Source organism: Sphaerodactylus townsendi, linkage group LG03 (genome assembly GCF_021028975.2).
Source record: "Sphaerodactylus townsendi isolate TG3544 linkage group LG03, MPM_Stown_v2.3, whole genome shotgun sequence".
NCBI lineage: Eukaryota > Metazoa > Chordata > Lepidosauria > Squamata > Sphaerodactylidae > Sphaerodactylus > Sphaerodactylus townsendi.
In genome coordinates this window covers 98,549,112-98,564,913 of record NC_059427.1, presented here as the reverse complement: position 1 = coordinate 98,564,913, position 15,802 = coordinate 98,549,112, and the positions used below count along the sequence as shown (strand labels likewise).

Here is a 15,802-nt window from a genome sequence, read left to right as displayed (position 1 = left end):
TCATATAATCCACCTCCTCCACACCCCGTGGTGGGGTGGTGGTGGTGGTGGTCCAGGCATCCTGGCACATGAATTAGAATTTAAGGGTAAAAGTTCATGTCTGGTTTATATGAGAAATGCCAGTGAATGGGCTCCATTGTTGTCTTTGCAACAGTTCCCTTCATCATTCTGCCCTAATGGTTTAGGTAATTACAGATTTTACAGTTCCCATACAGAGATATGATTTGACACATGCATGCCCTATACACAGTCCATATATAGGATCAGAGCATTTTGTGGGACATGGCATTGAGGCAGGAGCAGGGGCTGTTTTTTGCAATAAATACCAGTCCCAATGTGAAAGGTTTGATGAAATGCAGTGATAACTCTAGAATGCTGCCTGATCTTGAACTTGGCCATCTGATGGTCCTTATGCAGTCCAAATTCAACTGGTAATTCTTTTAGTAGATGGAAGAGCCAGATCCACCAGAGAATCAGCTTACAGTGAAGATGACATCAATCAGCAGGCTGAACCTTTTTTGCTATTAAACAGTCATTGTGAATATCAGAAAATCTATACTGGCTGTGCAACACACCCTGGAAGTGTGCACTCAGATTTAGACTTACTGATTAGAATTGGATAAACTTGTTTGGCTTCGGCTATAATACTAAAAATGTATTCAAGGATATACAAAATTCAAAACTCTTAAATATTTCTGCCAATAATTCGAAGGAAAACATTATGTTGTAGATATTTGTGCATTTAACAAACTATCACATTGAAAAATGGTTGGCCATAATGCCACAAAGCATTGGCATCCTACATAGCGTTATACATTCAAAGCCTGTTAACTTCAGTGAATTTAGAAGGATTTAACTCCAGCCAAACTAGATATTTTGGTACTGGACAAGACTGCCTGATCTCCCTGTGACATAGCCTGATCCTCACAGCACTTTTAAAATGGCCAGATTCTTCTCCAAAATGGTATTGGTGGCCATGAGTCAGACCTGTGGCCACTCTTATATCTAGATGGGCCTTTTGCCTAGGACTGCATGCTGAACTCTGTGTTAGATCGCATATGTTCCTTCAGAGGACAATTTATTATTGTGAGCTTGTAGGGGCTGAAACTTTGAAAACTGAACAGTCCCGAGTGAAGCATGAAAAGCAACCAACATGTTTGATGACAACATTGCAACCCACTGGCGTAATGCCCATTGGGCAAGGTGGGCAGCTGCCCAGGGCATCACCTTGTGGGGGGCATCAAAATGCTGGGTTCGTTTTTGGGTATTTTAGTGGTTTTCCATTTTTGGCCTGCAGGGGGCGCAGTTTTTAGGCTAGCGGCACCAAAATTTCAGCGTATCATCAGGAGACTGTTTTTATGCAACCCCCCAAGTTTTGTGAGGTTTGGTTCAGGGAGTCCAAAGTTATGGACTCCCAAAGGGGTGTTCTATCCCCATTGTTTCCTAAACGGAGCCATTGAAATGGGGGCTACAGCCTTGAGGGTCCATAACTTTGGCCCTGAACCAAACTGCACCAAAACTGGGTATCATTAGGGCAGTCTCCTTACGAGACCCTTTAAGCTTCGGCAGTGCCTTCAGAAATTTCCAGCCTGCAACCCCATTGACAGCAAACGCAGAAAACTCAATGCAGAACAAGCGCCGCCCGCGATGGCCCATAAACGCATCGCCTGGGCGGTAAAAACGCTTCCAGGTCATTGGCAGACAGGCTACCAAGCGTAAACGCGAGCAGCGGGCACCTGAATGCTTCCCCCCCCAGGGCTGCGCATCATTGCCAAACAACAACCCTTTAAAGGGTTGTTGTTGAGGAAGCGCCTTCCCGGGCGGCATGGTGCTTAACCGCCCATTGAAGTGTTGATCGCCAGTCGCTTTCTTCCTTCCGTTTATTTATAAATCCTGGTACAGTCGCTGCTGGAAATGCCGATTTCGGGCCAATATCTCCTCCGACCTCCAGGGGTCGGAGGGCAGCGTATGGGCTTCACCGCCAGCAGGCATCAATGACATCATGAGTAGAACGTATAGCGCCCGTGGAGCCGTTTCTCCTGGGCGGTGGCTCTCCGTTGGCCTGCTCGCACGCCAGGTGTTAGTGAAGCAGTAACTCCCCACGCCGCCACCCCGCATGGCGCAAGGAGGCCGCAAGCGGAAACGCCAGATTCTTGGGCAAATTTCGGGATGAAATTTTGGTGCTGATATGTCTAAAAATGCACCCCCTTCAGGCACCAATGTCCTGGTGCAAAATTGGTCATGGTGGAGTGTCGCCTATAAAGTGTAATCCAACCCGTGGGCTTCACCAGGGCTACAGTTTGCCCAGGGCTGTCTCGTTACGCCCCTGTTGCAACCAGGTGGGATAATATGTGCTTTGGTTATGAGCAGCTTTAAAAAAAACTGTTAACCATTGTCGCTTCAGACAAATATAAGTTGGTGTATGATGTTGAAATGAAAAAAGAGCTGAGAGATTATTATCTACATGACCGCTTTCCATGTGTGGTTTGTTCAGATGAGAGTTTGTCATGGACAAACCCCTGCTTTGCACTAATTTCACTAGTGATCAGTGAGCACAAGAGTAACATCTTCCTTCCTGAGCAACCCTATTCTCCTGACAGTGGACTTGTTAATCCTTCCGTGTGTGTGTGTGTGCGCGCACATGCGCACATGATCTGGTTGCCGGCTTGTATTGACTCACATCAATTTTTTAACAGAGGGAAGATGCCAAAACAGAACCGCATCCCTACTGTACAGCAAATGTTGTGTAAGTGGAGGCGTAACTGGGAAGGAACAATTGGCGGAGGAAACAATAACTGTTGTTATTGCACTCTATAGTGGATGGTCCTCATTACCTGATAACTAGAAATCCTTCACATTTCCCAGAATTGCAGCAGCCATAATGGCGACCAACTTTCTTGATTGCTTGTAAAAGAATATTCAAAAGAGAAATTCTCATGATGTTAATAGGAGACTAGCAAAATGGGATTTTTAAAAGATTGTTATGTGGCCTGCTATATGTAATCCAAAACTATTAGTAGTTCAGGATTCCATCAACATTACAACTGTCACAAACAGCAACATTCTTAGCTGTCTAATGGATTAAGGTTGCATCTTCATTGTGTGTTGTATACAGTTAATTATGTTTAAATTTCAAAAGTGAAATGCATGGCTAACATTGCAGTTAACATCACAGTTGTGGCCACCAGTAGTTGTGACCAGTGGCGTATCTGCCTAAGGACAAGGGATACCCCTTGTCCTTTTGGCTATTTCCTTGGTCACGCGGGGGCGCAAAATCGAATCTCCCACGTGACCAGGAAGTCCTGCTGGCCCCACCTTTCTACTGCCTCCACCTGCCTGAGAGGCACTAGGGGAACGATGAGGCAGCAGAACTTCCTGCTGCCTCCAAGCGCCCTCAACCCCACCCTGAGTCTGAGTTATTTGACAAATGCACAAATTCAAATTTGCATTTGGTAACAACTGAAGATCAGCAAAGACAATTAGCATCAGCTTCTCTCACATACTTCTTTCACTTGTTAAATTGGAATGAAACTGTTTCCTGCTCCAAAGACAAGAAAAATGTTAATATACATGTGAATAACATAGTGGTTTTTAAACAGGGCTGTGTTTTATAGAAGATGCAGCGGTGATTTGAATCAAATTGCAGCACTGGAGTCTTAATCATTCCAGTTCTCCCAGCTTCAAGACAAAACCAGCTTTTTGGGATTAACAGGTCTCTAAAAATGATTTTGAAAATGGACACTCCAGCTTTACCAAGATGTGAGAATGAAGTTCTTTAAACAGAAACTCTGTATTTTCTACAGCAGCTGTCTGGTATAAAAGGCCAACTAAAGATGACAACTTTTTGAAAGTACTCTTAACCCACTAAGCAAGCGTAACATATGCTGCCACTTAAGATCATTCTGACATTAAAATATTGCAAGCCTAAAGGGTTAATGGAGACCACAGCCTGATTGGCTAGAGATAACTGCTGGGTATTCTTAACATAAAGGCAGTTAGTACTGAGGGAAGAACTGTTGGGAATGCCAGAGTGAGTGGATTATTCTGATACAGATCTGTGCTCTGGAGGTTGAGGTTCTGTGAGAGCTGAACAATTCAGAGCAAGGGCCAATAAGGGCTGATTTCTGTGAAGGAATCTGTGCCAAGGTCCTGTAGATAATACTCTGTTTCTCCCAAAATAAGACATCCCCTGACAACAAGACGTAGTAGAGGTTTTGCTGAAGTGCTAAATATAAAGCATCCCCTGGAAGTAAGACATAGCAAAGATTTTGTTTGGAAGCATGCCCGTCAAACAGAACACCAGAGCATGCCAGAGTCCACCCAACAACAGTGATGGCCTTTTACCCTTTCCCCCACATTAAAACGAGATAAACGGCGCGAAATCGCAACGGTGTTGTAATAGCTGCGAGTATCCGCTAGTTTTGATGCCAGTTGAAGTTGCGCTTTTGTAGCACCATCAGTCTCGTCTATCGGTGATTAGAGTCTCCACGTCAGACGTTTTTTACCCCTTCCCCCCCACGCTATAAGGCTGTTATAACCATATAAATTTGTGCTAAAATGCTGTTATACAATGCCATTACAATGCTGTTACTATGGCATTGTAATGGTGTTGTAACGGTGTTGTAACAGTGTTATAACAGCGTTATAAAGTGGGGGAAAGGGGTAAAAGGACGTCACTGTCGTTGGGTGAACTCTGGCCGCCCTGATAGACGGGGGGGCTGATGGTGCTTCAGAAGTAGCCCTCAGCTGGCATGGGAGGGAGGCAGCCGGGTGCTGTCAGCAGCCGCGTTATAACGACCATTGCCAGCGTTATAATGGCGTTATAACGGTGTTATTACAGAGTTATCACGGCGTTATAATGTGGGGCGCAAAGGTCAGCCATCGTTGTTGGGGGGACTCTGGCCGCCCTGGTATGTGGGAAAAAATGAGATCCTGGGGCCCCTTCCCTCCCTTAACCCTAACCCTAATTCTTCCCATAAGGTATGTGGGAAAAAAATGAGATGCTAGGTCCCTTCTAGCCCTAACCCTAAATCTTCCCATAGGGTATGTGGGGAAAAAACAGAGACTGGGCCCCTTCTCTCCCTTAACCCTAAATCTTCCCATAGGGTATGTGGGGAAAAACGAGATGCTGGGTCCCTTCCCTCCTTTAACCTTAATCCTAACTCTTCCCCTAGGGCAGGGGTCAGGAACCTTTTACACTCAAAGAGCCATTTGGACCCATTTTCCCCGGAAAAGAAAACTCATGGAGCCAAGTAGATACTTTTTTTGATATTTAAAATGAAGATAGCACTGTGTATTTTGGTTTTTTACCTTACTGTATAAAGCAAGTATGGTGTGTTGCTTATGAAATCCGTGAAGTGCGACTGGGAAAAATATATTTTGTTTATGTAAAGAACACACTTTTAACATTTTGAACGCTTAAAAAAATAAAACACATTGAGTTGAAGGTCTCTTTCAAATCCTTTGCCCGCCATCCCGCTTGCTTGCTTGCTCAGCCCGGCTTGGGAGCAGTCTCCCACCCACCCCTTACATAGCAGGGCTCCTGCCAGGGAGCAGTCTCCCCCCTCACTAAGTATTATTTGGCTTCACTTGGGAGAAGACTGCCTCAAGAGCAGCAAAGCTCCCGCCGAGCAGTCTCCCCACTAAGCATTGCTCAGCCCGCTTGGGGAGAAGTCTCCCCGCCTCACCCCTGTTTATACCAAGGCTCCCGCCGAGCAGTCTCCGCCCTCAAGTATTGCTCAGCCCGGCTTGGGAGCAGTCTCCCCATCCCCACCCCTGTTTGCTAGCTAGGCTCCCGGCCGGAGCAGTCTCCTACTACTCCGTTATTATTATTGCTCAGCCCGGCTTGGGAGCAGTCTCCCCGCCCCCACCCCTGTTTGCTAGCTAGGCCTTGGCCGTTGTGTCTCCCCGCCTCTGCCCCCCCCCCGTTATTGCTCAGCCCGGCTTGGGAGCAGTCTCCCCACCCCCACCCCTGTTTGCTAGCTAGGCTCCCGGCCGGAGCAGTCTCCCCCGCCCCGCCCCCCCCGTTATTGCTCAGCCCGGCTTGGGAGCAGTCTCCCCACCCCCACCCCTGTTTGCTAGGCTCCCGGCCGGGAGCAGTCTCCCCCCCCCTAAGTTATTGCAAAACCTTTCAGGCCCGGCTTGGGAGAAGTCTCCCCGCCCCCACCCCTGTTTGCTACCATGTCTCCTGCCGAGCAGTCTCCCCCCCGTTATTGCTCAGCCCGGCTTGGGAGAAGTCTCCCCGCCCCCACCCCTGTTTGCTAGGCTCCCGGCCGGGAGCAGTCTCCCCCGCCCCCCCCCCGTTATTGCTCAGCCCGGCTTGGGAGAAGTCTCCCCACCACCCCTGTTTGCTATCTGCCCTGGCCGGGAGTCTCCCTCACTTCTGCCCCCCCCGTTATTGCTCAGCCCGGCTTGGGAGAAGTCTCCCCGCCCCCACCCCCTGCTTATACCAAAGCCCGCCGGGAGCAGTCTCCCCGCGTTATTGCTCAGCCCGGCTTGGGAGAAGTCTCCCCGCCCCCACCCCTGTTTGCTACCAAGGCTCCCGGCCGGGAGCAGTCTCCCCCGCCCCCCCCCCCCGTTATTGCTCAGCCCGGCTTGGGAGAAGTCTCCCCGCCCCCACCCCTGTTTGCTACCAAGGCTCCCGGCCGGAGCAGTCTCCCCCGCCCCCCGCCCCCCCCCGTTATTGCTCAGCCCGGCTTGGGAGCAGTCTCCCCACCCCCACTCCTGTTTGCTAGCTAGGCTCCCGGCCGGGAGCAGTCTCCTCCGCGCCCCCCCCCCTTGCTCGCTCGCTCGCTCGCTGGGCCCGACTTGAAAGCAGTCTTCCCCACCCGCTGGCTCTCAGCCACACCGGGAGCAGTCTCACCGCCCACCCGCTTGCTTGCTCATCCACCTACCTCACCTTGCCTCTGTTGAAATGGCCTCTCTGCTTTCGTTTAAATTGGCCGCGCGGCTGGGCTGCTCAGTACGGGGGCGGGGACTTCCGGCTGCTCCCGGACAAACCAATGGGAGCTCGAAGGCTCCAGGAAGGGGCGGCCAGGAGCCATCTCCCCGCCCACCCACATTGCCTCGCCTGTGGTTTAATTGCCTCCCGGGCGCCGCGGCTAACTCCCAGCCGCCCCGGCAAGCCAACAGGAGCTCTCAAGGTCCTAGGATGGAGCAACCACGTTTGGAGCCGCACCAGGGGTAGGGAAGAGCCGCATGCGGCTCGGGAGCCGCGGGTTCCCAACCCCCGCCCTAGGGTATGTGGGAAAAAATGAGATGCTGGTTCCCTTCCATCCCTTAATCCTAACCCCAATTCTTCCCATAGGATATGTAGGGAAAAACCACATGCTGGGTCCCTTCCCTCCCTTAACCCTAATTCTTCCCTTAGAGCAGTGATGGGCAACCTTTTGAGCTTGGTGTGAAAAAATTCGCCAAAAAAACCGAGCACAACTCGGGTGGTGTGTCACTTTGAGAAAAAAAACATAATTTCGCTATATTTAGTAACGGTGTTGTAATGGCGTTATATCGGCATTGACGGCCTTTTACTCCTTTCCCCCATGTTACGACGCCATAGTAACGCTGTTATAACGCCGTTACAACGCCGTTACAACACCATAGTAACAGTGTGGATGGACTTTTGCCCCTTTCCCCCATGTTATAACGCTGTTATAACGCTGTTATAACACTGTTGTAATGGCGTTATTACAGGGTTGTAACGGCAATATAATGGTGTTATAACATGGGGAAAAGGGGTAAAAGTCTGTCCACACTGTTTCTATGGTGTTGTAACAGCGTTATAACGGCATTATAATGCCATTACAACACCATAGTAATGGTGTTGACGGCCTTTTGCCGTTGTAATGGAGTTATAACAGTGTTATAACATTGTAACGGCATTGTAACGGCATTATAATGGTGTTACAATGGCGTTATAACGTGGGGGAAAGGGGTAAAAGGCCGTCATCGTCATTGTGGAGACTCTGGCTGCCCTGGTATGTGGGAAAAAATGAGATCCTGGGCCCCTTCCCTCCCTTAACCCTAATTCTTCCCATAAGGTATGTGGGAAAGAACGAGATGCTGTGGTTCTTTCCTCCCTTAAACCTAACCCTAATTCTTTCAATCGGGTATGTGGGAAAAATGAGATGCTATGTCCTTTCTCTCTCTTAACCCTAACCCTAATTCTTCCCATAGGATATGTGGGGAAAAACCAGATGCTGGGTCCCTTCCCTCCCTTAACTCTAATTCTTCCCTTACAGTGATGGGCAACCTTTTGAGCTTGGTGTGTCAAAATTCGCCAAAAAAACCGAGCACAACTCGGGTGGTGTGTCACTTTGAGAAAAAAACATAATTTCGCTATATTTATAGTTTAAATAACAAAAATGTTTAATTGTAACATATAACTGTATTTAGTAAACCAAAAATTAATTATTTAACTTACATGCTTAGTGACTTCTTGGTTCATTTGTCAGTCGGTTTCATTTGTTGCTCTTGATATTATTTAACTTGTGTGGGGTGCTGTTAACTAAGATTAGTGAGAGGGAGGGGAAATTCTTTAACTAACTTGCCTATTAGTGACTTTTTTGTTGCTGAATTTCATTGGCTAAATCTTCAATTGGTATTTTGTACACTTCAAGCCCCAGCAAGTGCTACTAACCATCTGTCAATCTGTTTCTTTTGTTGGTTTTGATATAATTTAACGCTGAGAATAAGGTCTCACAAAAGTACGTAGAGGGGAAAATTGTGAGTAAAGCCATTGCTATATTTTTAATGGTGCTAAAAGTGTCTGGTAATCGGTTCCAGGCACTCCAAATTTCCTGTTCATAGTGGCACTCCTCTCGATTCTCCAAGCAGCAACTTTCCAGATTCTCAAGCTTTGACCTCAAGTCGACAAACACCTGAGCCCAGATGCTGTCTTGAAATCCTGCAAGTTGCATCTCCAAATCATCAATTTGCATCCATTGGAAACCATTTAATTCCAAACCACTGTAGACTACTACATCAGGATATTCATTATTTTTATGGTCTGTTCTAGGCTTCTAAATTGATTAAATCCATCACTGAACTGGTCAAGTAATGAGCCTAAAACATGCTGGTACTTTATATGCAAGGGTTCCATTTCATTTTGTACAGCTGCACTGGCCTTCTCAAAATACTTCGTTACTTGAGGAAAATACTTATAAGTCTTAGTGTCTACATCTCGCTTGAAAATTTTAAGTTTACTTTCAAAAGCTTTTATGTATCCAAACATATCGTCAATACTTTTGCCAAAACCTTGTAACTTTAAGTTCAGTTCATTAATATGAACAGAGAGATCTGTAAAAAAACATCAGGGTGTTGACCCACTTATCATCATTGAGCTGAGGAAAGTTTCCCAGATCCTTATCCTCAAGAAATGCCTTAATTTCTTCAAAGCACTCCACCAAGCGCTCAAGAACTTTGCCTCGGCTCAGCCGTCTTACATTATCATACATCAGCAGTCCACTGTAGGTAGAATCAACCTCCAGTAAAAGCGCAGAAAATCTCGCTTGTGAAGGGGGCGAGCAGCTATTAAATTACAGTAATTACACATAAACCCTAATTAAACACACTAACGACTTGATTTAGTTTCTCTGAGGAGAACTCATCCAGATATGGGCAGTGAAGCTCCTGACAATAGTGGAAGTGCAAATAGAGAAAGGATTAGGTTTTCTGGAGGAAAACTACATTCCTTCTTTGGTAAGCACCATGTGAAACAGATGATTCAAATATGGGAGATAGTCTAGGGCAGGGGTAGGGAACCTGCGGCTCTCCAGATGTTCAGGAACTACAATTCCCATCAGCCCCTACCAGCATGGCCAATTGGCCATGCTGACAGAGGCTGATGGGAATTGCAGTTCCTGAACATCTGGAGAGCCGCAGGTTCCCTACCCCTGGTCTAGGGGGAGCTAGTGATTTAAGACCTGTGTCTGTTACACTTAAATGAAGAATTTGGTCAGCACTGGAATTAGCGATTTCCAAACAGTGGAAGAAAAACCTCCTAAGGATTAGAATAGTTTTTTTCCTAAGTGACTGTAACAAACTTGAAGGAACTGCAGTTAGTGACCAGTGCTACCCTTGTAACAGAAATTTAAAGATATTGAAAATTTTTGTAAACAATTCTCTTCTTTGAATCAGGTTCTTGTATATACGTATTAATGTGCTTTTTGGCTAAAAACCCTTCTGATTTACTTCAATTTCCTTGTAAATAAATAAATATCTAAATCTTTGTTTGAATTCTACATGCCTCTAGTGCCAATTTAATGTTTCTGTGACTGACAAGAATAGATTATTGAGTATCTACCCATCTTCCTGAATGTAAAGTGCCTTATGAAGGGCAATCTGTCATACCATGCGTCACATTACTGGGAACTCAATTCTCAAGAATGTGAGGCTCTAGTTCGGATCAGGAGTGTGGCGTGGGAGCAAGATTGGGCTTCAGCCTTCCTCCTCCATTGCCTTGACCCTTGAAAGCCCCAGGGTGCTTCACTGAGCAGCTGTATGTGTAATTGCTCGCAAAATCATATGAAACAATGCGCTATTTATAGGTTGGTCATATTCTTGAATTCTTCTTGATGAAATCAGTGATTGTTCCTCTGCACTCGATCCCAGGAAGTACAGCTGTACATCAGTGGGGACAATCCCTCGCACACTGGCATAGTCACCCATGGGACATTGGGTTATATCCAATTGTTCATATACTTTGAAGAGTGGGATTTTTTCACTTCCTGTTCCTGCTGCAGTCTATAGAGCCACCAGATTTCCCCCCCTCCTCCCCAGAAACAACACTGGGTACAAAGTGTAGGAGGGGTTCTTTCAAAGACTGAAGTGCCACTCAGAGATGAACAAGATGTGATGACAGTCAGGGGACCAACCCATGGCTACTAATTCAATTTTAGAGAAGAAAATGGTCATTAAAAATGGCAGCAAGAGCCTAATTTTGATCAGGCCTGTACAACAGCAGCAACAAGTGATTAATGGCTATTTCCCCCTCTCTGTCATTGCTAGCCATGTGTTGGCCCCATGGATGCTGCCACATCTATTCTGGCCCTAAGTCTTTTGAGGAAGGAGTGATGCTCATAGTGTTATACATATTTAGGGTTCATGCTCATTCTTTGTGATAACATGACGTTATATCTGCAAAAGAAGTAGTGCAAGTTGATTTCTCTACTAAACTCATCCAGCTCTACATCTGCAATAGAGGACTGAATTCATAGTAACACTCAATCCTGTCCCTAAACTCCAACAAAGACCTATGTGAACCAGCCAGGAAACTAATACTGTATTTCATGATGTGAAATCATTCTGTCCTCCTGTCCCAATATACAAGGAAGAAGGAACTTGGTGATAGGTATGTAACTTGGTAATAGGTATGTAACCAAGGCTCTCTCAAAATAGAAGAACATTATTCCCAGTCTCTGTGTGGGGCACAACATATGTACATATCTGTATCTGTGTGTTAGTTGTGGATCAAGTTGCAGCTTCATCATATATGTCTGAAGGGGATTTAAATTGGGAAAATGGTTGGGGAAAAGGATTAAAACCTTCTGCCATAATCCCTGGCGGAATCCTGTTTCCACCCCCCATGTTATTAATTCCAGAATCCAACTGCTAGTTTGGCTTGCCATATATATATTTTTATATATAAAAATAAATACAGGCTGGTCTTCTGTGAGATTAGAAAGGCCCCCACAGTAAGAATGTTTTCTGCCTGCAACTGTGTGTTTAAGAAGTTGCTGTGTGGTGTTTGGAGCACTGTTCTTGCATCTTTGTGGCAGCCTGATTGTGCTTGGTATGTGAAAGATGTGCAAGTCTTGCGGGTGATCACATAGCGGAATTATTCAGCCATTACTGTGTATTGATCACTGTGTTCTTTACATGCCTAATATGGGAAGGGGGATATGAGGATTCACTACAATTGCTGCTACAGCTATAGTTGTGTTGCTCATTGATGGCTGAGCATAGGCCTGCATCCGTGTTATGCTGAGGTTAGCCCTGGTGAAGCCAGATCACAGAATTACTCTTTCAGGTACATTTATTTAGGCATTGCATGGGGGAAATCATTATAAATATGATGAGCTGTGCTTACTGCTGTGCTGAAGTAGACAGAAGCAATTACTGACCCAGTATTACAGCCATCAGTTCATTCCCCAGCTCATTATATGATGGCATAAAAGGATTCATTGCTACTTCTTGACAAGAGATCCCCCCCCCCTCTTTTTTGCTCTCCTCTTATGATGTCTGCAAAAGATATATTTGCAGCTAGTCAAAAGACATGACAAATGGTCTTTAAACCCAGAGGGGTGGCGCAGAATCAGTTGCTTCCTGAGCTCATGTTGGAATAATGCAATTTCAATTTGTTGTATAATGGGTTTGTTGGTGTCAACCTGGCTTATAGTAAAGAGATAAATAACTCCTCTGGAGAGGAAGTCATACCTTTCTGTTATCTAAAGCTAGTGGTAATACTGGAATTTAAGTTACACTAGAAATCAGAATGAAATTTTGTACATTTGCATTGCAAGGTTTTAAATTATCAAGTGGATAAAACAGAGGCATCATTTGTATGATGGAATATGACTGCTTTGTAAAAATCAATTAGTACAACATAAGTGGAAATAGTCACCTCAGCAGAGGGACAGTACAGTGTAGTGGTCAGAATGTTGGACTAGGACTTTGTCATGTGTGTAGAGACTCAGGTTCAAATCACCGCTTTGAAATGGAAGTTCACTAGATAATACTGGACCATTCATTCTTTCTAAACCAAAACCATTGCAGAGATAACAGAGTCAAAGCACAGGATATATCACTTTTGTGGTCAAGATGTTGCAGGTTATTTTCAACAGTAATTGCTGACTGAGACAAAAAATATGACACGATACACAACTGTTTAGTTCAAACAGCATATTAGGTAAGAAATCTTTTTCTTTTCTTTTTTAAGAAAGCAGAATAAGCTTACAATTTCCCACAGAGATAAAGACATTCCATGTATATTTCTTCATTCAGAAGGCTACCATACTGACTGCATCTTTTATAGGAGGTATTGCTAGTGGCCAGGAAAGGCAGAAAGAATCCAATAAAAACATACAAAGTCAAGAAGAACGTGTGCCAATAGCTACCAAGGCCTCTCTAAACTCACCTCCTTTTCTTATGATACAGCTATTTTTAGGATTAACTGAAATCTCAGTATTAAATTCCTCAGTTATGACAAAGGCCAACAAACCTCAAGTTTCAGACGAAAAGCCTCCACATTTACATTGGTTTAGGTATTGTTTTATCATGGCATTTATTTAAAACTAAGGGAAGGCTACATCTGTTTCTTTTTGCAAGGACCTTGGGATAGTGGCACTGGCTTTTTCCAGCAAAATGAAGTTTGTCTGGGACTTACAAGACACAGCAGTCCCCCATGAGAATGCTTGCTAACTCACAGCACGGCAGATAGAGGATGAACTAGGAAGAATGGAAACAGGTCCATTTTTAATCAGGTACATTCATGGATGATCCTAGGACATATCCTAGGGCTCCAGGAGTCTGTATGCAAGATGCAGACTTTAATACTGAATACATTTAGCACTCCAAGCAAGACCATAGCCTGGTACATGTGGGGATTGGAAGAACTGAGAAGGTGGTGGTGGGGAGGAGGAGCAAGCTGCATCTCACAAGGCTGAGACTAGATGGGAGGTTGACTGAAGAGTCTGCTCTGACAGCACACCATCTTCTTCTTTTCACACCGTTCAAGTCTGAGGCTCTGTCTGATGCAGGTGCAAGCTATCAGCCCAAGCAGCCTGCCAGTCGTCTACAGTTGTACTACACATCTTCCATGCCACTGACCAACCCAAGCCAGGTGGAGAGGGGATGGAGGCATTAATTTCGATAAAGGAATGCCTGCTGGGGGGTGTAGGTCCTTGTAGACCACCTCATAGTTGTGGACCTGATCTCAGCAATCTTGATTAATATATTTTAATAAATTAAGGGACCAGAGTGGGGATCAGTAAGTTTTCCAATCATCATAGGATTGGAACAAGTGCCATGACCAAAAATAATTGGTGTATGCTAATACAGTTTGTTTTCCTGGAGGATAGGTCTATCCATGGCTACCAGCAATGGCAACCAAATGGAATTTCCATTCAGAGACAGTTTACCTCTAATGAACAGAGAGGTTGAACGAACCTCTAAAGGACAAACAACCTGCTCTTTAGATTCAAACAGCGGCTGTTGGAAAAAGAATGTTGGACTAAATGGATTTTGATTAGATCATGAAAAAAGCCATTCTTATTCCTTCATATCCAAACATGCTTCAGTTACATAATGCGTACCTGCCAAAAAATTCCATATTTTTGGTCAAAAATTCTGATTAAAAAGAAAAAAGCACAGTGCACACACAGCCCTGGAAGGGGGCTAAGACAAAGCAATGAGGAAACGGAGTAATGGGAATTTCACAATATGGACACATAAGGCATTTGGCTGGTCATTGCTGCAAACAGGATACTGGACTAGATGGGCCCTTGGTCTGACCCAGCAGATTCTCCTTATGTTCTTCGGTCAGGTTTAGGGTGTCAGTGGATGAGCGAGGGATAAGCATGTTAGCTTCTTTAGAAGTGTGTGCCCCATGACCAGTGCCTTCTTGCCTTCCTTGGTCTGCACTTGGATTTAAGAGACTCAGGCATGAGATACTGCAGTGCCGAAGACTGCCTGACATTCATGTAAGAAAAAGACAGCTCAGTATAAAAACAGATTCCCACCTCCCCAGCTCTGAAAACATTCTCCAAATAACAGTTACATTTTTTAAAAAAGGAATTAAAGAAACAAAGAGCATAAAAATATCTGTGAGACTTCAATTCACTCTAAAGGCTTCCAAAGAGAGCACCCAGGGCGCCTACTGTACAACAAAAAAGAGTTATACAGTTTCAATATAGAGATCTTTATAGACATATATATATGTATATACATATATATGTACATACATATATATATATACGTATATACATATATATGCATAATATATATGTATATATTTATAAGTATGTATATATTTATAATGCAGTGCTTTCAAAACAGTCGCGCTTGCTTCTTCAGCTCATTTCTCTTCCACAAAGCCAAACGATCAAACTCAGCAATGGTCATGCCAAACACCTGGTAAAATTCCTCTGGCGACAGGTGGCGCTGGAGGGAGAACAGACAGGTGTAAGGTTGTGCAGAGGTCACTAGTGTGTGAGAGTGGGAGGGTGTATGCACACAAAGGAATTGTGACATCTAACTAGCTATGTGACTTCAGTCTCAGAGCAGAACAGGGTTGTGACAGCAAGTGTCTTCCTGTGTGCTTTCATATGTGTGTCAAACTAGGGGTTTTTCCCCATGGCCATGATAGTCTGTAGATTTCCCATTGCTGCTGCAGCTGTTGATTCAGCACAGTGGCAACAGGGCTTCCCTGCATAGTTCATCTGCAGCTGATACCCCCACCATGATACCATTGGGGCCTTTTTCAGGATTCTTTTAAAATAGGTGATTGGTTGGATACGTTACAATCTACCAATTTGGTTCTCTGAATTCCAAGCTTCCTTTTTAAAAAAAGTAAGTCTGCAGAGATAGGAATGAACAGGTTATCTTGACAATGAAAAGGACCTGAACCTTACTTTTAAAAAAAGAAAGTTTGAAAACCAGAAGCTGCAATAGATAGATCATTATAACACTATAGTGATCTAGATATTGCTTTTTAAAAATCCATGGTGGCACAGAGGAGGAAATGACTGCTGGGGAGTGGGGTGTGACATTAGGGGAAATGGCACTGAAGTTGGTGACAGCTTATAAA

At 44.9% G+C, this 15,802-nt stretch overlaps 1 protein-coding gene across 13 annotated transcripts in view; it reads right to left on the bottom strand.

Annotated features, from left to right (window-relative positions):
- Positions 1–12,882: 12,882 nt before the first annotated feature.
- The window catches only part of ABLIM3 (actin binding LIM protein family member 3), a 181,503-nt gene continuing 178,583 nt past the window's right edge, over positions 12,883–15,802 (bottom strand). For 12 of the 13 annotated variants that reach the window (XM_048488638.1, XM_048488641.1, XM_048488643.1 and 9 more), the window contains one exon: positions 12,883–15,156. In XM_048488638.1, coding sequence (XP_048344595.1) covers positions 15,043–15,156 — 114 coding nt within the window. In that variant the 3' untranslated portion in view covers positions 12,883–15,042. The remainder of the gene's footprint in view (positions 15,157–15,802) is intronic. The other variant, XM_048488644.1, reaches the window with a different exon arrangement.